Source organism: Mauremys mutica, chromosome 1 (genome assembly GCF_020497125.1).
Source record: "Mauremys mutica isolate MM-2020 ecotype Southern chromosome 1, ASM2049712v1, whole genome shotgun sequence".
In the NCBI taxonomy this organism is placed as follows: Eukaryota; Metazoa; Chordata; order Testudines; family Geoemydidae; genus Mauremys; species Mauremys mutica.
The window spans coordinates 287787663-287812627 of NC_059072.1; the positions used below are offsets into that span (position 1 = coordinate 287787663).

Sequence of the window (24965 nt, forward strand, 5' to 3'; positions counted from 1 at the left end):
GCATTCAGTAATTGCAGAGCAATGGTGAAATAAACATATGCATTCTTGCCAGCTTTTAGGATTTGGTGTCCTTACAGTAGGAGAGACAAGCAAAGTGACTGCTGCAAGAACAAAGGGTTCTGTAACAAAGTTTAACAATTAACTTTCCAATGCATAAAGAGGAATTTCACAGGGAAAAAAATAGAGGAAACAAATCATAAGTTGGCCAGGAACCTTCGTACAATTAACTGTTTAAATGACAAGTGGTATAGACATTTAAACTAAATATAGCAAAGGTAAAACAGAATATTGACCTGGGAACATGTTAACACTTTCCTGTTGAATGTATGTGACTCCCCTGAGATTTTTTTCTTGGAAGCTAAAAAAATAGTGTATGCAGAGGAGGGGGCATTTATAGATACAGGATTTCTAATGGATTTTATTACTTGAGTTTGAAGAGTGAGTTGACTGATAGAGCAGGCTCTGTAGGTTAGGGACCAGACTCTGCCCTCGTTGACACCTCTACAGCCACACACATGAATGGGGCTTTGCAGGGGTGTAAATTAAAGCAGCCTCTGGCAGTAGATGTATATGTTTGATGTAGTAGCATATGTATAATACAGAACTGTTGGCTTAAGAATATCAAATAAAAGAGTTTGACTTTTATGAATCATTTACTACATGTGAGCCAAGCAATTGGAGGTTCAGTATTCTCTGGCAATGTTCAACAGGCTCCTTTCAATTGTGAGATGATAGCATAGGTTGAGGTATAATAGTTGGTACCTGGTTAAGCTATTATTTCTGCTGAGAATAATAGAAACATGGAGTATTAACTCCCACCTAATCACAAAAACATTCTTGTGTTGTCTCTTGAAAACACAGAATATGATGAATTATCATAATAACACTCCTAATACTACCCACCCCAATCAAGCAGCAGTACCAATTCAAGCCTCCTGATATGTGGCAGATGTACCATGTTATAAATTGTGTGAATTAAGAATGGAAAAGAGTCTGTGGCTCTTGCTCTCTGTGAAGGCCAATAGAGAGTGAGAATGGAAATGATCTATTAGTATTGTTTGTGAAGGCCATTCTCGTGTGTGCTTTGGCACTTTCGGTTCCATGGTCTGGAGCAACTTTGGCAATAGTTGCTTGCTTCCCTTTCTGGCTGGAGGAAGCCACTGTGGGATAGGTGGAAAAGATGTAGTAAGCCTCTTTAATGTCAAACATTATGTTGAGTAAATTGAGCAAAGAGAAAGAGTCTTGTTTACTGGAGTTGGTACAGGTCTGAAAATGAAAATCCTTGATATTTTGCTGTCACTTTCAGTTATTCACGCTCACCCTTGCAAGGCCATGACAAATAATAGCAAGCCAGTGAGAGTTAAAGGGAATCAACAATTTAGAGGACTAGGGACCTATAAGGTTGTTTTTTATTCTCAGCTGTAGGATTCAGAAATGTAAAGAGAAACTTTTAATTCATTTGGTCTGTAAGTTTATAATGTGTGTTCTGACAGCGGCATAGCATTTCAGAGTCTCTGACTGACTAAGTTTTTTTTTTTGAGGGGGATTAGCTTCAGTTAATTAAATATTGTGCTAAATTCAACTATATTGCATGATTATTATTATATATTCTTGTGGTATAACAAAAATAAACTTGTATTAATGCCAATCAAGCATGAGAGGATTTTTATATGAATAGGCTTATTCTCACAAGCAAAATATGTTAGTTAACCTGATTGACTACATTTTTTCTATGAATAAGTCATCAGATTTCTAAAATGATGTTGTATTGAGAGGCCATGTGATCCAGTGTCTCTGGACTAGCAAGCTAGAGATTGTGTCCTATGGCTGAGTTTGTTGCTGACCCGCTGGGTGACTTAGGGCAAGTTACTTCACCTCTTTGTGCCTCTTTGTCTGTCTTCTTTATTTAGAGTGGAAACTTTTGGGGGGAGGGATTGTCTCGTCTCATGAATTTGTACAAGGCCCTGATCTTAGCCGGGGCCCTTAGGTGATAAATAATAAGTATTCTTACGGTAAACTGATACATTTAATTGACCTATGAGAAGCTTTTTATTTTTTTTGGAGGCATAAGCCTGTTGACACTGGCTATGGGCCCAATCCTACCATCCCCTGTTTGTGGAAAATGCCCATTGACTTCAGCTAGAGATCCATCTGGGTAGGGAATGAAGGATCAGGGCCTTTAATGAACAAAGTCTTCATATTGCTCACTCTTCAGCTTTCTAAAGGAAACATAGTTACAAGAACTCTGTCAATTGCACTAAGATTGATGGAGTCATCCATTAAAAACTTAGTTGAGGCCACTGAAGTAATTTTAATTGAGATTTTGCAGCCATTTGATAAGGCTGTTTTGATCACTGTAGTTAGAGCTGGATTCCAACAATGGACATAAAACCTGTGACTAACCCACTAAGCCACCCAGTCCCTGTCATATATTGCTTAATGACCCATGCTACCAGGAGTTATTATGGCTTTCTAGTAATAATTTTTAAAAAAAAATCCTTTGTGGACACAAAAGACTAATATAAGTTTCAAACTTAGATTTGTAAAAAGCCAGTCAATAAAACATACTGTGACTATGTTTGGTTGTGGGATTTTTTATTATTATTTACAATGACGTTACAGTCTTAAATCACATATATTATAAGTTAACGACTAATATTCTAACTTTGGTTGGTTAATGTTTGCAGGGCACTTACAGATGCTAGAATAATCTCTAATGTTTTTGCTCAATCTGCTCTGGAGATGGATGAAATAAATAGTTTAAACTAATTAATGTAACACCAGCTGTTACAAGTGCTTGGCAGACGTCTGTGAGTTTTGATGGGCAGAGAGCGGCTGTTGTACTTGACTTTATTTTAGTACAATGTTGATCACAGTGTAAGCTGGAATAAATGACAAGCCAAAGGAAGGAACAGAGGATGAATTCTGTGTAATGCAAAATAAATACTGCCCTTTTTTATGAAAATATTTTGTTGAGTTCGAGAGGATGTACAGGGAGTGTTCTAGTGGACTTTATTAAGCTATAAGTACTGTGACAACAGCTGTGCTAAACGTGCATAGCTTTGAGAAAGCTGCTAATATATATATATATATGTCAATGATCATTTTCACTGTCTGGTTTTCAAAAGGTCCTATTAAATTTTAGCATATATAAGTTCTCTGGACGTATTATTATTTTCCTTCTAGTAATTAGATGCCATTAGAAAGAAAAGAGGTTGCTGTTGTTTAGGACTGGAAGAGAAATAATATTCTTTTTTACTTATAGAAAGTAAAATGTTTGCAAATATTAAATTTAATATCACTGCTATGTTTGTATCTTCCACTGGATCACGGTTTATTTATTTAGTTAGTTAATTAGTTATTTTTGCACCTAAGGAACTTATGTGACTGCAGAAAATCTCAGGGTATATAGAAACATTAAGCAAAATGGAACTAATACTTTGTGATGTCGCCTTCTTTTGTGAATTCTTAGTTAAAAAGAAGAGATATGTTTCTGACAAATGTTCATTGTTTTTACATCATTTAACAGTAAGTTTAAATATCCAAATAACTTCTCTTTTAAAGTTGGAGGATAGAATAATTGTGCTGTGACAGAGAAACGATGGCTGTTATCTTTGTATGTGCCAGCATTAAGATAACAGTGTCATTGTACAGATTGTTACCCAGTGAATATGTCTAATAAGTTATTATAGCGTGCTGAGCAGATGGCAAGTATGCTCCTGAAAGAACTGATGGATGGTATATGATGTCATCAGTGAGATGACAAGGTTCACAAGGTACTTGACCTCCAAGAATAAGTCCTAACTGGTTAGAATTCTAAATGGTGAACTTTTGTGACACTGGCTAAATGGGAAATATGTGCAATTTGTATTTCTTTATGGTAGTGTTTACCCCGTTCACTGAACTCCACATAATGGGATTTGGTCCCTGAAGACTTGGAGATATTGTTGGAAGGTTTCACCCTGTAACCTTCAGGGGATTTCAAATACAAATCTACACATCTAAACTTTAACAAAATCACAGTGAATATTATTTATGAAGTCAGGTCATATATTTTCCTTCTTTATATGCAGAAAGAATTTAGTTAAGATGTTCTATTAATTTGAACACATTATCCCAAAATAGAAAACTGCTGACTCAATGAAAATGTGCCAGGCATACAATTAATTATTTTAATTTTTATAAGAATATGTTAAAGTATATGACACTACAGTAAGGTGTCAGAATTCATAATATTTTCTTTGTAATTTAGTTAAGTTTTGTAATAATCTATTACTTTAGACATTATGATTGCTTATTACATTATGATACAGTATGATACACTTATGACAAAACCCATTACTTATAACATCTTAACTAAGTTCTTTCTATTTACTGGTCAAAAACCTATTACTTATTACACAATAAAGTGCATTATATGTCTTTCTGTTTACTGGTGGAAAACCTAAAAAAAATTAGCATTTTATTTTTTAAATATTACTGCTTTATCTTCTGTTCCAAATCATTATTTTGTCTCTCTCCAGGCACGTGTTCAATAAAATCCATAGTTTGTACAGTGAGCTATTTATGTGTATTTCTATGAATAACTATGAAGCTAAACAAATCACTGTCAAAAACTAAGAGACAAAATCTGTAAATTAGAAACTAGGATTAAATAGGGACGATAGGCAGAACTGTTTCACACAAAGGGTAATAAACATGGTGAGTAAACTACCAGGGAAAGCAACTGAAGCAAGGAGGATAAATGAGTTCCAGAGATACCTACTGTGATTTACTTTTAGGGAGGATGTAAGTGGGGAATTTTGGGGCCTGATGTATAACTACAGAAGTTAGTAAAAGTTTTGTCATTGATTTCAGTGGGAACAGGATCCATCTCATGTTCAAAAAGCAGGAAAGTGGAATTAAGATTTCTGAATATGGGGGTGATGATGTGTTGGCTCAGATGGCTCTTTCCTGTTTATTTTAAACTAAAACTTAAAAAAAAAATACAATTTAGAGGCCAGATCCTTAAAATACACATAACTGAGTGTATTACTTCCTACCATAAATAATCCTTTGAAATCAGTGGGAATATTCATGGTAGTAAACACTACAACTATTAGTTTGTGTTTTCAGGATCAAACATAAAGGCTAATTATGAAAGTAAATAATTAGAACACCTGTTTGTATGTTTACTTTGAATTATATGTGTTATTTGTTATTAACACTGACGGTTATTTTAGCTGCCTGAATATTCATTTGACAATTTAGACGTTTTATTGGATAAACCGATGCTGTAGAAAACAAGATGAAAATTCAGATAGTATAAATCTTACACATTAAAATAATTTATTAAAATGATTACATACTCTGCGATTCTGAGTTTCAAATAATATATAGTTGTATATCAGAATTCTTCTACAGAGTGATAGTTTCCACTTGCAATAACACTTCCATAAACATGTTGTTACAAATTGCTTCCATCTTTCCTGTACAAATACTATCTGTAACAAAAGTGCTGGGGACTCCTAAATTACTTTAAAATAAAAATAAAGCTTTGGGTTGAGTTGTAAATTCTATAACAATGAATTAATTTTAGAGGAATTTCTATGATAATATGGATTACAATTTAGATTAACAATCAACTTTTTTCACCCTTTTGGCTGACTTGAAGTCTGTGGCCTAGATCTTTCAGTTCAATATAGCCCCTTTTCTCCATACACCTCTTATAACCTAGCCCAACAGCTGTTTCACTGGTCTAGGGAAGATTAAGTCAGTGCAAGGATGTTACCCTGATGGAACAATCAATATAGGGGCTCTTTTACCATTCATCTTCCCTGTTGCTAGAGTTGTAGTTGGAAGAAATAGGATGTAGCCTGGATACTCCTGTGCTACTCCCATAGGCATGGGAACTAGGGGTGAAGTGGGGTGCTGCGTTTTTTTGCTGGGTCCTGGCCGCAGACCCCACGCCCAGAGTCCCAGTACTGCTGGCCCGTGCCTGGGGCTCTGCTCCCAGCCCCAGCTGTGTCCCCAGACTTTTTACTTTGCACCACCTTCACCCCTCTCTGCATCCCCCCACCTTCCCAGAGCCATGGCCCGGTCCTGGCCCCAGCTCTAGGGAGAGGGGTATGGACAGAGGCATGGGGAGGGTGAAGTAAAAAGTTTGGGGACCACTGGCTTTCAACACCCCCACAGTAAAAAGTGTTCCAGCGCCACTGGCTACACCAATCCTTGGCTATATTTCGGGTTTACTGTTACCATAAGAGCCTGGAATAAATCAGAGAAGCTGTCAGGTTGCTCTAACATGGATGGCAAGGAGGAACTGGCCAGTTTAGCGCAAAACCAGTATAAAAATGAGCCATAAATAATTTTTTTCCAGTATCCACTGATGTGCGTACTCTCTACAGATTGGATGATCCATGGGATCTGGATCTATATATTTAAAATGGTATAAGTTCTAATAAAACAAGACTGTCACATTTATTAATGTCCACCGGCCGGTTAGGAAATTAAATAATATTTTGCCAAAGCATCTCAAACTATCAAATGAGTTTATAAAATAATTTGATAAATTATTCATTTGAGTTTTCAGTTTTTAATAAAAATGGAATAACAGAATCCACATCTCATAGCACACTGTCACAAAAGTATCGATTATGTGGCTAACCCATTTTCAGGGGCTGAATCATTTCTACCCAATCTGTTCTTTGTATGTGTGTGTGTGTGTGTGTGTGTTTGTGTGTGTGTCTGAGACAGATAAAATATTAATACAAGGTAAATGGGTGTTCACTGAGCTCTCTTTGCCGTATGGCCCCTGTGGAGGCTAGAGGGCTCTGGCTAGCCTCAGCTTGCCATATGGACCTATGGAAAAAGGTAAGTCTTTATACACAGAACAAACCTACCATATGGACGGGGTGGAGCACTCAGAACTCTAAACACTTCCTGTACACCAGGGCCTTTTACACAAAAGAATATAAAACATTCATAATACATTGCACACAGAAATCATTGAAAAATGGATCAACTGTTTAGATTTAATATGATGCTTTCAATGTCCAAACTATATAAATAATCAGAGTTTATTTTGAAATAGGAAAGAGAATCATCAATCATTGACTACTGACAATTTTACATGGCCTTTAACATCTGCTGTACAGTACAATACTATGCTTAACTCTGCGTTAAGGCAAAACAGTTAAGAGCAGAGTTATGATTAAAACAAAGTTTCAAAAAGTTTGTTTTTCTCATTTTTAACTTTTCAATAATAAGTTTAGCAGTGGCTAAGTATTTATGAGGTGAGAAGTAACTGGATTTAAGAATGGATTCAGGATTCCTATATGAAAGTCCAGTTGTGATAAGGGAAACCATATAAGTAATAATTTTAGGGTCAGATCTTTTATTGGTATAAATTAGTGTAGCTTCATTGACTCAGAATTACACTGATTTATGCCAGCTGAGGATCTGTTCGTTGGTGTCTGATGTCTCTGCTGTTTTGCTTTCAACAGATATTCTCTTCCTACATAGGAGGCATAATGAAGGTGTACAGTGATGTCAATTTTCAGAGATGGGTGATTGGGGTGTTGGGTAGCCTCTAAGACTTTATTCACTCAGGAGTATGTTGGGGTGGCTTCTGAGACCTTATTCACTCAGTTGCCTCTGAAATCTTCTATAGTCAGTTCCCAAAAACTCAGCTCAGCTTTGACCTCATAACTGAAGTTTCTTTATTGGCATACAATTAAACTACATGAAGCTGGTTAGAGTCATATGTAGAGGGTGGGTACAGGATTATCAATTAGCTTACATACACATTTTAAAACAGACTGCCACATGTGCCTTTTATTCTGCATCATATCAAACACTCTACAATTGGTTCATTAATTTCTGGAAACTCCTTTATACACAGATCATGAGCTGTTCATGCATCACACATATGCTGTCTGTTTCACATTGCTTACTTCCCTACTATCTCTTTTCTACTAACTACATATTTACAAGACTACAAGGCTACTGTAAATTCATGCATTGTTCATTGTTTCATGTCCTTGATAAAAATAAACCTAAATGGGACAGCACTGTGATTTCAACCTTCTTGTTTCAAACCATTGTATGTTTTATGAGAGGGGTCGGCAACTCTGGCATGCGGCTCACCAGAGTAAGCACCCTGGCGGGCCGGGCCAGTTTGTTTACCTGCAGCATCGGCAGGTTCAGCGGATCGCAGCTCCCACTGGCCACGGTTTGCTGTCCCAGGCCAATGGGGGGTGGCAGGAAGCCGCGGCCAGCACGTCCCTCGCCCGTGCCACTTCCTGCCACCCCATTGGCCTGGGATGGCGAACCACGGCCAGTGGGAGCCGTGATCCACCGAACCTGCCGATGCGGCTAGTAAACAAACTGGCCCGGCCCGCCAGGGTGCTTACCCTGGTGAGCCGCATGCCAGAGGTTGCTGACCCCTGTTTTATGAGATGAAAGAGAGGGTAAAGGAGAGGGACATATTATGATATTGACCACTTTTAAGCAATGCCGGGGGGGGGGAGGTGTTTGGCTGGCTGGCTGGCCGAGTGAAGGGAACAGTGCTTTTTGGCTGGGGGGTGGGGGAGATGAAAACTGCTGCAAAAAGGGGCAGCGTGGTCACTGACTCATCCCCTGGGAATGCAGGGTTTAAAAAGGGACAGCCTGATGCCTTAAGCCTTCATTTTTACACAGACTCACCCTCCCTCCCTTTTAGGTGGTAAAATACCAGGTTTGGTCAACATCTGCTGTGGGCATTATGCTAGACGCCCCCTTTTTAGGGAAGCTGGGAAGGAATTTTTCCCTTACCACCATATTGACTTGGGTACAGTTGGGGTCTTTTCCCCTTCCCCAGGGGGTTCCAGAAGGGTTCTGTTCATGCATGGCATAACGGGCAGTAGGCCATATGTCGCAACTAATTATTTAAGTGTAGGGCGGATGTTCAGTGCAGGTACTCCATAGGAAAAGTATACAGTGACTGGATAAATGGCTTGGAAAAGGACTTAAAAAGAGCTGTTTGTTAAAGGAATGAATGAGGGGGGGTGGTTGGGGACTCCGATGATTGGTAGAGCAGGGAGCCAATCCCCCATTTTTATAGCCCACCGTAACCCTTCTAGGAGGGGTGGCGGTGGATGGTAAGGTCCCAGCAATGGATTTTTTGGAGGGGCCTGGAGGGAAAAAGAGAGGGATCTGGTAAAAGCCCACCCCCCAGGTAATTATGGAATAGACATGGGATTACCTGCACTGTACACCGTTATCTGCCGGGTAGTTCCAGACATCTAATAATAAAGTTGCGCCCTGAATAACCCCATGTCAAATGTCCCCTGTCCTTCTTTCAGCATAGCTAGGATTCCTATGAGGAAAAAAGGCAAGCTAGAACACATGCCTATGTGGAGTTTGCTAGAAAGTTTGTCGCACCTACATTTCTGGAGGAAAAGAACAATCAAAAAGAAAAATATTGAATCTGACTGTGATCTCTCTGACACTGATTTTACGTGGATGTAACTCCATTGAATTGAGATATTCCTAGTTTACACTAGCATATGGGAGATCAGGATCATCATACTGTTTTTTTTGTTGTTTACCTCTAAAATAGGAAGCAATTCACGACTGGGTAAAATGTCACCTATCCCAGATTTACTTGAACTGAAATGTATACACTATGTCCTGAAAAATAAAAAAATCTACAGTCTATTCTGTGATCCTACCAGCAGCATCACAAAACATGAACATGAATCTTAAAATGTGTATCTAGGTCTGATTCTCCACTGCCTTCTCTGATTTGGTAGTGTTTTACAGTAAGGTTGCACACATGTAGATGACTACACAAATTGCAAGGCTCTGGAAAATCAGGCCCATACACTTTATTTTGAAGCTGCAAAGCTAAACTGTTAAAGGTAGGGATCGGTAAACCAGACTAATTCTAAATCCAAACTATAATTGTCCCTTGTTTAGATTTACATAAGTATCCTCCCCTTCTTCCTAGACCCCCTAATCTATTATTAATTCCACATCAGGATTTCAACAGTTTGAGTCATCTCTAGTCTAGTGGTTGCTATCTCCCATATTTTGGAAGGTCAAGAAATGGTCTGAAGTCAATGAAATGGAATTTAGAATCAGGAGATCTTTTTAGGATTAGAGAGACTGTAGTGGGTCAGAAAAAGAGATTGGAGAGCTAAGAGAATTTTCAGGAGAATTGTGCAGAGGGGAAGAAGTGAGGCGGAGAAAAGTGTTGTGGGGATAGAGATGATCTGCAAAGATTTGCACACATTTTGGAGAACTCAGACTTGGAGTATGCTCTGAACCCTTTGAGATTTATTATAACTAGTTAAAGCATTAGCCTTTGTAATTATTTAAACTATTTATTGTAACTAGTTAAAGCACCATCAGTGACACTGTGGCCCCACTCAAATCTAGGAAAATAAATGTAAATTTTTCATCTAGGAAAATAAATGTAAGTTTTTCATCTTAGTCATTTGTGTCACTGCTTAATGCAGCCATCATTCTCTGCTCAAAACTAGGCTGAGAACTGATATGTTTTCCGAATACTGAAAAAAGTTATTATCCCTAAATATACAGTCCAGGTTAAGGTAAAACTTGCCAGCAATTAGTATGAATTAGTTTAGACAGTAACTATATTTGTGGTACCAAAGCTGTAAAGAGCTTTCAAGTCCCACTGTGGCTATGCCTCAGTTTTCACATGCACAAATTATTTGATATCATTTGCCATTTGAATGCTCTTTTGGGGATACGTGGAGATATATAGTTTTGCTTATTGTTCCCATTAATTTATATTTGTATGCTACCTATGGAATGGCTTAAATAAAGGGAAAAAAGAATTTGCCAAATAAGAAAATTGGCACAAATTAGTGGTAAGACAACTTCAGCAAATCTGACATTAATATGATTTATTTAGCAAAGGAACAAAACACAATTCCAGGATATTATAATATAGTACACATATAAGCAGGTACAGTTACTCACAGGCTAAATGCAGCAGTGACAGAAATGGTAGTATAATTTACATACAGGTTAGAAAACTGAAGTATGGGAAGGACTGTAATTTGCATTGCTTTATACAGGTTTCCACATCCTGCTGTGTAAGTTACACTCCTTTTGTATATCTACTGAAAGCCAAATCAGTTCAAGTTACATACAAGTCCCACTGATTTTTGATCCACTTATAGCACCATGTAGAGCAATGATGAACCTGACCTGTAAGATTTAAAAATAAGGAATGTGTTCTGATAATGATAGGTATGGTCAAGATAAAAATTTTGGTTTTCAAGATTTGGTTTCATCCTTATATATATTCATGGGTGTAGCAATAATGAAGAGAAATACTAGTTTCTTAGAATAAGAGCATATATGTTTTTGAAATGTGCTCTTGGTCTGCTAAATGAAGGATTATTTACCATTTTATATATTTATCTAAAAACAATCATCTTTCTGTTGTTTCAATAAGTGACATTACAATCACATGACAGTTTTCTTTAAATATAACAAGCTGAGATGCAAAACTTCAATGGGCTGGTACCCATCAATTTTACAAATTCTGATGGTGTCAACTTGATTTTTTCCATGGAAAATGAATAAACAGGTTCAGAAACAGAATTAATTAAAAATAAAATAAACTTGAATGCCGTAGTGTTTTAGACATTAGCATTATGTCTTCATCATCTGAGAGTTGCAAGATACCAGCTGTGCTAGTCAAGAATTCCCTTCCCACCAAGGTTATGCTTGGGAAAAATATTCTTTTTTATGCTGACAATGACATAAACACCATTTTATTTGTAATATTACTCTAAATCTAAAAAATATGCAAGTTTCTTTAAACTTCATGAGGCATGTCTGGAGGTTAATTAAACCTAAAAGAAATCCTAGTTACACTTGGTATTGTCCAATAAAATTTGGCAAAAGCTATGTTTAATATTCTGTATGTTTTATCTCTGCATTTTGAAGTCATTGTACAAATAAAGCTAAAACAAGGAACAGAATGTGCAGCACAAAAAAAAATATGCTTGCTTTGGGTATTTTTCTTGCCTAGTAGCTCTGCAAGTGCAGAAGTATTGTGTATACTTATCTTTATTACTTTGAAAATGTGGTTTTTAAGTTAGTTATATAAAAATAGATGATACAGACTTTGGGACCTAGCAGCAGTCTAAAGTTTGCTGGAGCTCAGGACGTTAATTCATGCTTACACTATGTTGGCTTGGCCACTCATTCTGCAAACACTTACATACGTAGTTAATGTTCAATCCAGTCATGTTGGTGTCAAGTGCTCCAAAGGGGAGAGCATTCTGCTCAGCACTCAGTTAGCTTTGCCTGACAGACTAGACAGGGATAGCAGAGCACTAATCAGAACACTCAGGACTTCAGCCAAATTAGCACATGTAAAGCTACAGCAATAACAAACTTTTTTTTCCTGAATACCCCAAATTGTGTGGTATTAATCTGAACCTGAAGACTGCTAGTATAAGAAGAGTTCAGTAACTACTGGGTCCAGTTCCCACAGCTTGCAGTTCTAGGATTTAAGATGAAGTGAAATCCTTGCTTAGAGCCTTGCATTTATATTAATGTATTGTTAAGCAAATATAACAAAAACATAAGAACATTAGATCCACCTTACTGGGTCAGATCATGGTCCATTTTGGTCAGTATCCTGTCTCTCACAGTGGTCCATCCCACAGCTTCAGGGGGAAAGTACAGAACAGGGCAATTTGGAGTGATCCACCTCTGTCTTCCACTCCCAGCTTCTAGTAGTCAGAGGTTTAGGGTTGCTCAAACATGGGACTGCATCCCTGACCATCTTGGCTAATAGCCATTGATGGACCTATCCTCCATTAACTTATCCAGTTCTTTTTTCCATGTATACTTTTGGCTATCACAATAGCCTTTAGCAATGAATTCCATAGGTTTGTTGTGCAGTGTGAAAAAGCTACTTCCTCTTGTTTGTACTAAATCTGCTGCCTGTTGATTTCATAGGGTACCCCCTGGTTTTTGTATTCTGGGAAAATAACACTTTTCTATTCACTCTTTCCACACCATTCATGATTTTACAAACCTCTATCATACCCCACCCCTAGTTGTCTTTTTTCTAAGATGAACAGTTTTAATCTTTTTAGTTCCTCTTCATGTAGAAGCCATTCCATTCTCTTGATTATCTTTATTGCCCTTATTTGAACCTTTTCCCAGTTCCACTAAACCCTTTTTGAGATGGGATGACCAGAGCTGGACACAGTATTGAAGGTGTGGGTGCACCAGAGATTTATATAATAGCATTTTGATATTTTCTGTTTTATTTTCTACTCCTTTCCTTATAGTTCGTAACATACTGTTGGCTTTATTGACCACTGCTGCACAGTGTGTAAAAGTTTCCAGAGAACTATCTACGGTGATGCCAAGATCCCTTCCTTTGGTAGTAACAGCTAATTTAGAAACCATCATTGTATATATCTAGTTGGGATTATTTTTTTCAGCGTGCATTACTTTGTACTTATAAATGTTGAATTTCATCTGCCATTTTGTTGCCCAGTCAGTCCACTTTGGACTTAACTGCCTTAAATAATGTTCTATTATCTGCAGACTTTGCCACCTGTTCACCCTCTTTTCCAGATCATAAATGAATATGTTGAAAAGCACAGGTCTCAGTACAGAACCTTGGGGGACCCTGCTGTTCACTGTTCTCCATTGTGAAAACTGACCATTTACGCCTACATTGTGTTGCCTATGTTTCAATCAGTAACTCTTCCATGAGAGGACCTTCTCTCTTATCCCATGACTACTTAGTTTCCTTAAGAACCTTTGGTGAGGAAATTTGTCAAAGGCTTTCTGAAAATCCAAATATGCTGTATCGACTGGATCTATTGACTCCTCAGAGAATGCTAATAGATTGGTGAAGCACAACGTCCCTTTACAAAAGCCATGGTGGCTCTTCCCCGACATAACGTGTTCATCTGATAAATTATGCTCTTTACTGTAGTTTCTACCAATTTGCCAGCTACTGAAGTTAGGCTCACTGGTCTGTAATTGCTAGGATCTCCTTTGGAGCCCGTTTTAAAAATCAGCATCCTGTTATCTTCCTTCCAGGCATCTGGTACAGAGGCTGATTTTGGTGATAGGTTAAATATTACATTTTAATAGTATTGCAGTTTCATATTTGAATTCCTTCAGAACTCTTGGATGAATAGCATCTGGTCCTGGTAACATATTACTGTTTAATGTATCAGTTTGTTCTAAAGCTACTTACATTAACACACCAATTTGGAACATTAAACATTTATTTCAAAATACTATTTCAGGAATTTTTCTTCTTTAAGAATTAATTATTATGAGTTACTGTGTTGTGGCTAAGATATTTGAGCTGTGTGATTATAAAATATATGTAGTGATATCTCTTGGAACTATTGTTGACCATCAGATTGCTATTTTGTCATAAAATATGTACATATTCTATACTTAAACCATTTTTGTGTAGAATTATAAATGCACACAGAGTGATTTTTATTATATGGATAAACAAGCCATTGCATTTTTGTTTTCTGAATTATATAATATAATACAAAATAATATACCTCTACCCTGATATAACACTGTCCTCAGGAGCCAAAAAATCTTATTGAGTTATAGGTGAAACTGCGTTATATAGAACTTGCTTTGATCTGCCTTAGTGCACAGACCCGCCCCCCCCCGGAGCACTGCTTTACTGCGTTATATCCAAATTTGTGTTATATCGGGTCGTGTTATATCGGGGTAGAGGTATACAAGCTAGGAACAAAACTGGCATTTCAGTATTAGCATTGGACAAAAATTAGTAAAAATACAAGTGTTATAATTTATTTTAAAATATAGTGAAATTCATACAATAAATTATTCAGCAAATATTATCCAGCCCAGGTCTAGTCCGAAATAGAGTTTATTAAAATCTTGTTTTTGAAATGGAAAATTGTATAACTTATGTTTGACTACGAGGCCTTTTTTGGGCCATGTAAAATGAAGAATAAATTCAACTTCTTTGTAGACATAAAGCTTGAAGAAATCCTCACAGCTGGAACATCACCACTAATTACATTTCATCTTTTTGGATGCATATTGCCAACCCCTACTATTTGTTTGTAATGATGTTATCATTAGAAGACCAGTAGTCCTTTAGCAAAACAAAAACACATTCACTATGAAGAATAATTTATATCTCCTGAGCTTGTTGTCTACAAAATGTCAGTGATGTTCAAGTAGAATTCTTATAGCACAATAATAATTACATACAAAAAACTCCATTAAAAACAAAAGCATTATTAAGATTGCAAAGTCAAGCACTCAGAAGTTTGGCGATGCCAGAATTAATGCCTGTGCATCCTTAATTTGCCACTCTCATGCATATGCGTTATGATACAGTCTTTAATTACATGATCATATACTATTTTTCCACAGGTCTCCAGCCTCATTTAGTGCACATGATGGATGGTGCTCACTTAATGAGTGTCTATTCAATATTTTTTCTCCCAGTTGCTCTATATTATTTACTGTACACTATTCATACCTCTCTCTGAAGACCGAATTATTAATTTCCTATGGGTTTTATCACTATAGCATATAAGTGCTTCAGGAACTTTAATCAATTTATCTTCTCAATACCACTTTGAGGTAAGGGGTACTCCCTCCTCCGAGGTCCTTGTCTCAGTATCTACCCAGCCAGTCTCAATACTCCCTCTGGGCCCCAGATCCATGTCATATTTGTCCCCTGCCTTATCCTCATCCCTCTCTTTGAGGTAAGGAGGTGGTATTATCCCCATTTCACAGGTTGGGTGCAGAGGCAAATATTTTGATTAATGTTGGGTGCCAAATCTGAGATGCCTATGGCCTGATTTTTCAGAGTACTTAGTATTATATACACATTATCTGTTCAAAGCACAGCTCCAGTTGACTTCAGTTGCAGCTATGAGTTCTCAATACAAATCAGCGCCAGGGTCTCAAGTCAGGCACCCACAAAATGAGGAACACACAACTAGTGACCACTTGTGAAAAGTTAGGTTTAAAGACTTGCCCAGCATCATATAGGAAATCCGTGGCAGAGACAGATCTAGAATCCAGGTCTCCATGGCAGAATTTAACTGCCTTAATCATGAGGCCATCCTTTCTCTTCCTGCAAGTCCCTTCTTTATTTAGTACACACCTTCTAACGTCTGGAACAAATCAGGCAGGGGTCCTACAGACAACAATTGTTGTCACTGGACAACCCTGATTCATTCCCACAGTACAGTCCATCTTGTGCACTGAATGGGGCTGGGGTCCCATGGAAAAATAGTATGTGATTGTGTAATTAAAGGCTATATTATAATGCACATGCCAAAAGGGACTGAAATAATACTGCACAGGCAAACTTAATTCATAGATAGTTGCTGGCAGCAGAGGAATGTTGCAAGTCAGGAATCTTGGATTCAGTCCATGTTCTGGAGGGGAGTTTTCTCTAGTGGTCACAGTGCCTTCTGTCCCTGTTCCCCTCATGCTTGACTCCATCTGCCCCATCCCCTCCAACCTGTCTCAGTCCTGTTTCTTCCCCACCTCTGAATCCCTGCCCCATCCCATTCTCCTTGCCTACCCAGTCTCAGCCTTCACTCCTCATATTTCTCATCATACTCCCAGTCTACTTGCCCAGCCTGTTCTCATTCCCTACTTCCATCCCAACACCTTGTTTTCCAGTCTCCTCATCCAGCTAGTCCTAGTTCCCCTCTTGGTTCCTTGTCCAATCTGTCACTTCCCAATCTCCCTTCCCGGGCTTCTCATCCTATCTCAGTCTCCCATAGCCCTACCACTCCCAGGTCCTTGTCTCAGTATCTATCTAGCCAGTCCCAATACTCCCTCTGGACCCCAGATCCCTGTCATATTTGTCCCCTGCTTTACTCTCATCCTTCCCACACAAACTGGTCTGTAGTCCCCATCTCCTTGTCCAGCCAGTTGTAGTCTCCCCCAGTTCTTCATTCTATCAAAGTGTTCCCCTGCAGCCAGCTACCTCCCACCCACCCTTTTCACTCACTGTCTCAGAGTCTGTCTACTTCCCCAACCAGTCCCAGCCTCCCTTCCCCCACAGCTCCCAGTCCCAGTCTCCTTGCCCAGCCAATCCCAGTTTTTATCCCCACACACACATTCCAATCCCAGTGTCACCAGACTCCTTGTCTCAACCAACTCCTTTCCCTCTCCTACTCCAGCTTTTATCCCCTCTGCCTACAAATCAGACCGCTTCCTCCTCCATGGTGCCAGCAGGGGGTGGGGAGGTGGTCACTGAGAGCACCTGAAAGGCAGGCTCCTGCCTCTCAGTGTACAGACTCACTCCAGCCCAGAGCAGCTGGGAGCAGCATTTATGAGAAAATCTGGCTTTGCCCACATAGCCCTAGGCTGGAGCATGCTCAGTTGCTCTGCGATGAAGATACATGTTTAGTATGGTCCGTACTAGAAACTGTGAGAGACTCAAGCATGCTCAGTGAGCACAAAAACGTTGGAGATTTTTTTTTGACAACTCACAGTTTCTACTAGGCATGTGCAAAGTGTAATTTTTCAAAGGCTTATAATTTGGCCATATTTTGGGTCATTTTTACAGAATCAGAAAAAGCCACAATCCTGATACAAAGGCCACCTCTCTGCCAAATTTCAAATCCCTGCTCCAAAGAGTGAGAACATTGTGGTCATGGTGGAATCTACATCACTGGGAAATTTTAAATCAAGATTGAATGATTTTCTAAAAGATCTGATCTAGGAATTATTTTGGAGAAGTTCTGTGGTCTGTGCTGTACAGGAGATCAGACTCAATGATCCCAATGACCCTTTCAGGCCTTGGAATCTATGAATCTAGGAGTGTTAAAAAAAAAAAGATTTCCACGATATTTTAAAATGGATAAAACAATGTATCTCCCCCTAGTCTCATTACTGGAAATGGTCAATCCATTTTGGCTGAAATTTTCCAAAACAGTCATACCATGGTACATATCTGGAATGGAAAAATTCAGCCTGTACTGTTAAAGTATGGCAAGGTTCTAATCAACTGAAAACAGGATCTTTAAAATGGGAAGTGTTGGGCAACCTTAGTAAGCAGTGCCACCAGTCTGCTTATGATAGGGCTAAATTATCAACTTCTTTTCTCCTTTTGTAGTTATTTATACATGTGCAAAGTATATGCAAAATGCTGTCCTTGGTGTAAATTAGTGAAGAATTCTGATTTGCTAGAGCACCTACTACATACTTTGTGCAAGTGCAGAGGACAGCACAAGATGTAAAGCAGAGGAGATCAAGTCACAATATGCAATATGCCCATCTAGAAAATATATCCATGGAGTCTGTGGTTCTTTCAATGTCTTCTTTTCTATTTGTATTTGCATTCCATCACTGGTGAGTTCCAATTCAATAAGCCCTCAAGCAAGCATGGCAGTCCAAGAAATAGAGTTTTGTGGGCAGCATGTTCCCCTCAGGATGTAACTTGCACATTCATAAAGAAGCAACTAATAGTAAAAGTAGGCCAACCTTTTAGAAAAGTTACAGTAACAAACAACATTGAGTCAATGCATCAGTTGTATAATTACTCATCTTCCCATTTTTCTAGGAGATGTCACATTTGTGAGTTTTCATGTAGCCTCCTGTTCATTTGAGAATATTTGGCACTTCTGGTCAGTTGTGCCTATCTGAGACAGTGAAACCAGAATGTAAATTCATTTATGATGTTTGGATACAGGGGCAGATCAGTAGATCAAAACTGACAGAAGGCCTAATGTTCAGCCAGAGGTAACACCATCATTTCCTATCCTCCTATATTGCTTTACCCTGTTCCCATGGTCACCTGAGTGAAGTGCTGATGCTGACTGTCTATGATCATACTAGAGACAAGGTTTTGGAGAGCAGACAATCAGAGATCGCCTTCTGAGGAAAGTGTCATGGTCAGGAATGTTTTTGTCTTGGGTAGACAACATTTTGGTGGATTAGTTGGATCAGTACATACAACCTAATTAGTTAAAACAGATTGTCCACAATTTGAAGAGAAGGGCTGAAATTAAATCTCTAGATCTGAGCATGTCTAATGTTTGGTAAGTTCAGATGTGGATCCAGAACCAAAGTTTGCAGCTTGTATCCATCTGTAGTGAAAAAGGTTCCTATACTCTTAACATGTACACAGAAAACCCTACTAAATAAAACTGTATTAAATAAAACAGGATACATTATTATGCAAAAACATAAAAAGCAGATTTATATTTTGAAAGAATGAGCCCTGCTTCAGCAATTAAGCTGAGCCATATATAGCAGTCCTAAGAACGGTTAAGTTTTAAATATTGCATTGTAAAACAGAAAAGTATTAAAAGTAAGTGATTACGGAAATGCAATGCCCAGTATGGTATTTTATGTAGCTGATTATATCTCTCGCTCGCAAAGTCTGACCATTTCAATGTTGTCTAATTTGGTGACAATGCTGAAGTTGCCATGCTTGCATTTAAGGATACAAACAAGAGAGTAGCTGCCACTATTCATCTGTTATTATTTGAATAAATATCACAGCTTCCTGGATGAATGTTTCTGTGCTAATTGTTGAGAGAAAATAAAGCAGAATGGCAGTAAACCAAATGCAGTACAAAATGCTGATTGTTATATCTGGCCAAAACCGGCTGTTGTCAGATTAAAAACTGATTTAACAAAACCACGTGAATTTTCAAAACATAGAAAAAGTGATTAAACAAGAAAAATGTCTCTTAAAAATGTGTGTGTACAGATATTTTAAAAACAGGTGATGTTAGTTACACATAGTAAGTGGGTGAATGAAATGAGCCTACAGTGGTGTAACTTATATACCAGTGGCCAGATTTCTTGTACAGGCCCACAAGCAGAAGCAGCTTGTGCTATCTCTATTCATGTGTTGATTTATACTGGTTCAGTTCTCAGCACAAGCCTGAGGGCTGCTCTAACTTGCCCTGCTGTGGCCATGGACCCTAAAGAGGCACTGAAGCAACACAGAATCTTGGAGGGTTCCAGATTGCTCCATTTTTCCTTCTGCCCCTGACACAATGCCTGGCTCACCCCAGAACTTCTCTGGTGGGTGCAGACCAGGAAAGCTGATGTGTGGCTCTTGCAAAGGCATTCTTGTGTTGGGGACGTTCCCCAGATGGTGTATTGAGGGCACTTATAGTCCTTTGCGTCTGTTTGCAGGATTGGTTCCTTATTTTCCATCACATAGCTGTCAGCAGAAGAGTATACGTTCACTTTAAGATGGTGGATTAATTATTTTTGAGAAACAAGGTTACATCATTGCATTGTGATGAGATGGCCTGCAGGACTAAAAGATTTTTAAAATACTTTAATAGCAGGGGTCATATTATTTTGCTACTAAGAGATGCGGTTATGTTTTAATTGGCTAATGTTTACAGTGTGGTTTTGCTTAAAAACACATTTTTTTCAAGATTCTCTCAATCATCGCTTATCTCACATCCACAAATATCCATGCTTCCTGTGTATAGTATGTACATTTGCTCTATTTCAAACATACTCACACTGAAAGTTTATTTCACATGGGACATCAAGAAAACAAAGTCACATTAGTCTGTTTTTTCCCCCTCAGTTAAAGCTTCATTAAAATAAGTTCATAGTGAGTTCAGCTCTCTAGTCCTACCTCTCAAAGTAAAACTGATATTGTTATTTATTAGAAAGTTGATGCATGGACATTACTGAAAACTAATACATTTCATGTAGTTGTAAATCTTATCAACTATTTTGAATATTGGGAAACTGCCTAACAATTCTAAGAAAACCTTTGCAAAACTCATCTTGCTATGACCATACAAATTACAGAGAGCTTTAAAATATATAAAAACTATTACTCATTGTGTTTTGGTTAGCAATGTAATAACATTACGGAGACGTTACAATCTATGGCCCTGGATATGGATCCCCCAGTGAAGCCTGTGTAGGGGCAGGGTAGTCTGCCTTTGTACAGAACACCATATATTTCAACAGGATCATGGCCTAAGACTTTCAGTGGATCATTTGTGCATATTGTTTTAATATGTTTGTACATTTCTAGAATCAAAACTATTACTTAGGGTCCATACAGGCCCACCTTCCTGAAATGGGTAGAAACATACTACACTGTATACTTTAAAAAAAAAGTTATTTTATTTATTGTGCTGCACAGTTTTGAGGAGGAGCAGGAATAGTTAGGACCAAATCTTGCTTGGCATATAATGCAGGTAGTCCCAGTGACCTCGGTGGGCCTGCTCATATGAGCAAGATTTTACCCTTAAAACAGAGTGAACTGATTAAAAAATAAGAAAATTGTATATAAATAATGCACATTTTAAATTAGGATTAAACAAATGCCGAGAGTTTTGTAAATTATTTTTGCAGTGTAATATTGATTGGGCAATGCCCAAGTTTGCAGCTGAAAAAGAATTTCTTCTGCAATACAAGTAAGAAATAAGTGGGTCTGAAAACTTGTGCTTGTATGAGACTTTGATTAGCCTTTATCAATATATTGTATAGACAATTTTTTTAACAAATTAAATTATCTATTCAGACAGGAATTTGGAACAAATATGCTGTAATAATTGGTCATAACTGGAAAGGATCTGTGGAGAAAAACTGACCTGTGTGTGGTCACTGCTCCATAAATTCTTACAGCATTGTATTCAGTTTCAATATCTAGTTTACTTTTTCTAATGAAATGGGCGACTATTTCTATAATATAGTAAAGGTGGTGGGCAATAGAAATTTTCCAGATTTAGGGCCAAGCCCTCAACGCAGTTCCCACCAAGTAGAAGGGAAGGTGGAGAGAGAAGAAAGAAGGGAGAGGAGGGGAAGCATCCATCCACAGAGCACCTGCTACAGAGCCTACTTTAGTTCTATGGGAGTTGTATGGGTAACGATTCAAAAATCTGCAGCTAGCTTTTCATACCTGTCTGTGATGTGGTTGGAAAACACATAGAAATATTGACCAGTTGCAAAATCTTGTGTGACTCTCACCTGTTGACAGCTTTCCTTTTGGCTATCACTAATATGTCATACACAATCACATTGTGCAGGCTGTAGGATGATGCCGTAAAGGGAAGATATCATTTGCACAGGGAGTGAAGGCATAAGGCACCTTCTTACTCGCATGTGTAGTTTGCTTCCATTACGAGTCATGCACAGCAGGGAGAGCAATCTCCATATGACCACTAATCCCTACTCTGCATGGGTAGGCAGGAGAGAGTATGTAGGGGCATGCTATGGGTAAAACCTTGTGTCTACCGCCTCAAAGTACTGGCTGGCACATTTGAACTGGTATGGAGGTAGAAAGAAATCTGCACCTGATAATGGCTGATACAGATTATTTTCTTCTGGAGCAAGGGGGAAACCAAGGAACAAATTCTTACTTTCTTTGCTGGTTTGCCCCAAGGCCAGTACAGCCTTTCTATTGTAATATTACTGTTTAGTTCTTCATTGTGTGTACATAAGAAAATAAAGTCCCCACTTCTTCACCAAATCATTATAGACATAATGAGTACCAGAACTTCATGCAATGCAATTTCCAATGCATATGCTAGTATATGTTGAGTGGTGAAAAAATGACTCTGCTGTCTTGAAACTAAAATTAAGTACAACACAAGGAAAAATGCATGTATATTTATCTTTATATGAAGAAGGGCAGATCTGATAAACCCTTCCACAGTCAGATTATTATGCAAAGATCTGCAAAAGGTCAGTATCAGGAGTAAGTTCCTTTGCCTTTATATAGTGTAGAGCAGTGGTGGGCAACCTGCGGCCCATGGGCCACATGTGGCACCTCAGAGTAATCCACTGGCAGGCCGCAAGACAGTGTTTACACTGACCGTCCGCAGGCATGGCCGCCCGTTGCTCCCAGTGGCCGCAGTCTGCCGTTCCCAGCCAATGGGAGCTGTGGGAAGTGGGCCACAGGTTGATCCCACTGGTATAGAAATTCATCAATATGTTTAGGTTAATTTGTATGTGGATTTTCAATAGGGTATAATCAAGCCCTTAGTAAGTATAATTTATAAGGACAGATTTTTTTTCTCCTAGAGGGGCAAGATAAATGCTTGGTGTAATAAAATTGGCCCAATATCTGTAACATATCAACAGTAGAATATAAAAAATTCAAATTGTGAAAGAATATTTGACTATTTAAGTGCCTGTTAAATATTGTTTTTGCATCTCTTCCTGTTTTATCGGCTCACAGATTATCAGAAAAATGTTAACCGTAAAAGTCTTCTTGCTTTTTCCCATTGTGATGTCACAAATAATCAGTTCTCATTATTACAAAGATTCTATTGAGGAGTCCAGCACTAATTGTTAAAATATATCCATGTTAAAAAAAATGATTGTTAACCATACTGTTAATTTCAGTTATTGTTTAGAGTAAATTTGAATTGCAGGAATCAGGTGTACTTTCCTTGTTAAAAATGCATGAAGGATTGTAGTTTTGTCCTGTTTTGCAGGATCATTAAAGTCACATATGAATCTGTCATGAGTAAGAAGAGTTAACTGTATGGGTAGGCTGCCTGTATTCAAATGCTACTCGTATACAAAATATATGTCATGCTTGAAAATATTCTATTGTCAATCCAAATAGAACACAAACTAAAATGAGATAATTTGGAAGGTGCCTATAAAGTCAGCCTGAATATATTATCATAAGTATATGTGAGATAATATTTGTTTTAAAAAGATTCTATGGCACTGTAAACTCAGTCTCATTAGAGACTGCATTTAAAAGGCTTATAAAGTTACTCATTAATGTTATCTTGTTGTATCTCCACAGCTTTTTCATTAAAGAAAATTCAGCAGAAAGCATTTTCTCCTGATAGCAGGAACCAATTTGCAATAAATGTTCTGGAAACCACTAGGGAAGCCATTACTGAGGTCTAATAAAAACAGACAAGCGTAACTTGTTCTATATTTTTGTTTCAATCACATACAGATGAGACCCCGCTCTCCACACCAACCGCAAGAGACAGCCTTGACAAACTTTCTCTAACTGGGCATGGGCAACCACTACCGCCGGGTTTTCCATCTCCTTTTCTATTCCCTGATGGACTGTCCTCCATAGAGACTCTCCTGACTAACATCCAGGTAGGCCTTTCTATAGATCAGCTTATGGGGATGGAGACAGAGTTGTCTAAATTAATACAGCCATTTTAGAGTAATCGGTTCATAAGATTATTTAAATCAACTAATTTACTGAAACTTTGTAGTAATTTAGGTTTTAAAGGAACCACAACAGTCAAATGATCTTAGAAACTGTCAGATACAGTACATGAAAATACAGATTGTATATGAAACCACAGCAGAGACTTAGATGAAAGCGACATTGGTATTTTTAAAGTTATTCATCTTAAATGCCAGGGTTTTTACAGGCTAATGAGATGTATTTTACTATTTAAGTTTATCTCATTTACTAAATAGACAAAAACTTCTTTAATAAATATTTACTTTAAACTGCTGGAGTGTCAAGATAGAAATGACATGTTAAGCTATTTAAAATATGTCTAATATAAAAGGTATTCACAAAAATCTTTTTTTTAAAAAACAAATAAGCTCGTTTCCATTAATGTATTATCTTCAAAGAATAGACTTCAAAGGACATTACTAAATTTTCTGCAGATTTCCTACGCAGTAGTCAGGATGCCTATTGTGTGTACAGTATAGTCTGATTCTAACATTATTCAAGATTTACACTTGCATATAGCATGGAGCCAAGGAGTGTTTGAGATGAGAGAAGGGGTTTTTTTGTTTTGTTTTTTGCCCACACATGCAGTGATCATGTGGTCAACAGATGGAATTTTTGCAGCCACATGGCTATGCATCACATGCAGCAGCAAAATGGCAGTGCAGGAATGTACAGCCTTATCACGCTCATTCCAGCTGCACTTTGTATGCACAGCCACAAACCTCCACATATAATCTTTCGTCACCTTTCTTTTACTAATGCACCATCCACTGCAAATACAGAGAATCTT

At 38.0% G+C, this 24965-nt stretch overlaps 1 protein-coding gene across 4 annotated transcripts in view; it reads left to right on the forward strand.

The window, feature by feature from the left end:
- Positions 1-24965, forward strand: part of DACH1 (dachshund family transcription factor 1) — a 438354-nt gene that overhangs the window by 351959 nt on the left and 61430 nt on the right. For all 4 annotated transcript variants that reach the window (XM_045011711.1, XM_045011700.1, XM_045011719.1 and 1 more), the window contains exon 7: positions 23927-24078. In XM_045011711.1, coding sequence (XP_044867646.1) covers positions 23927-24078 — 152 coding nt within the window. The remainder of the gene's footprint in view (positions 1-23926; positions 24079-24965) is intronic.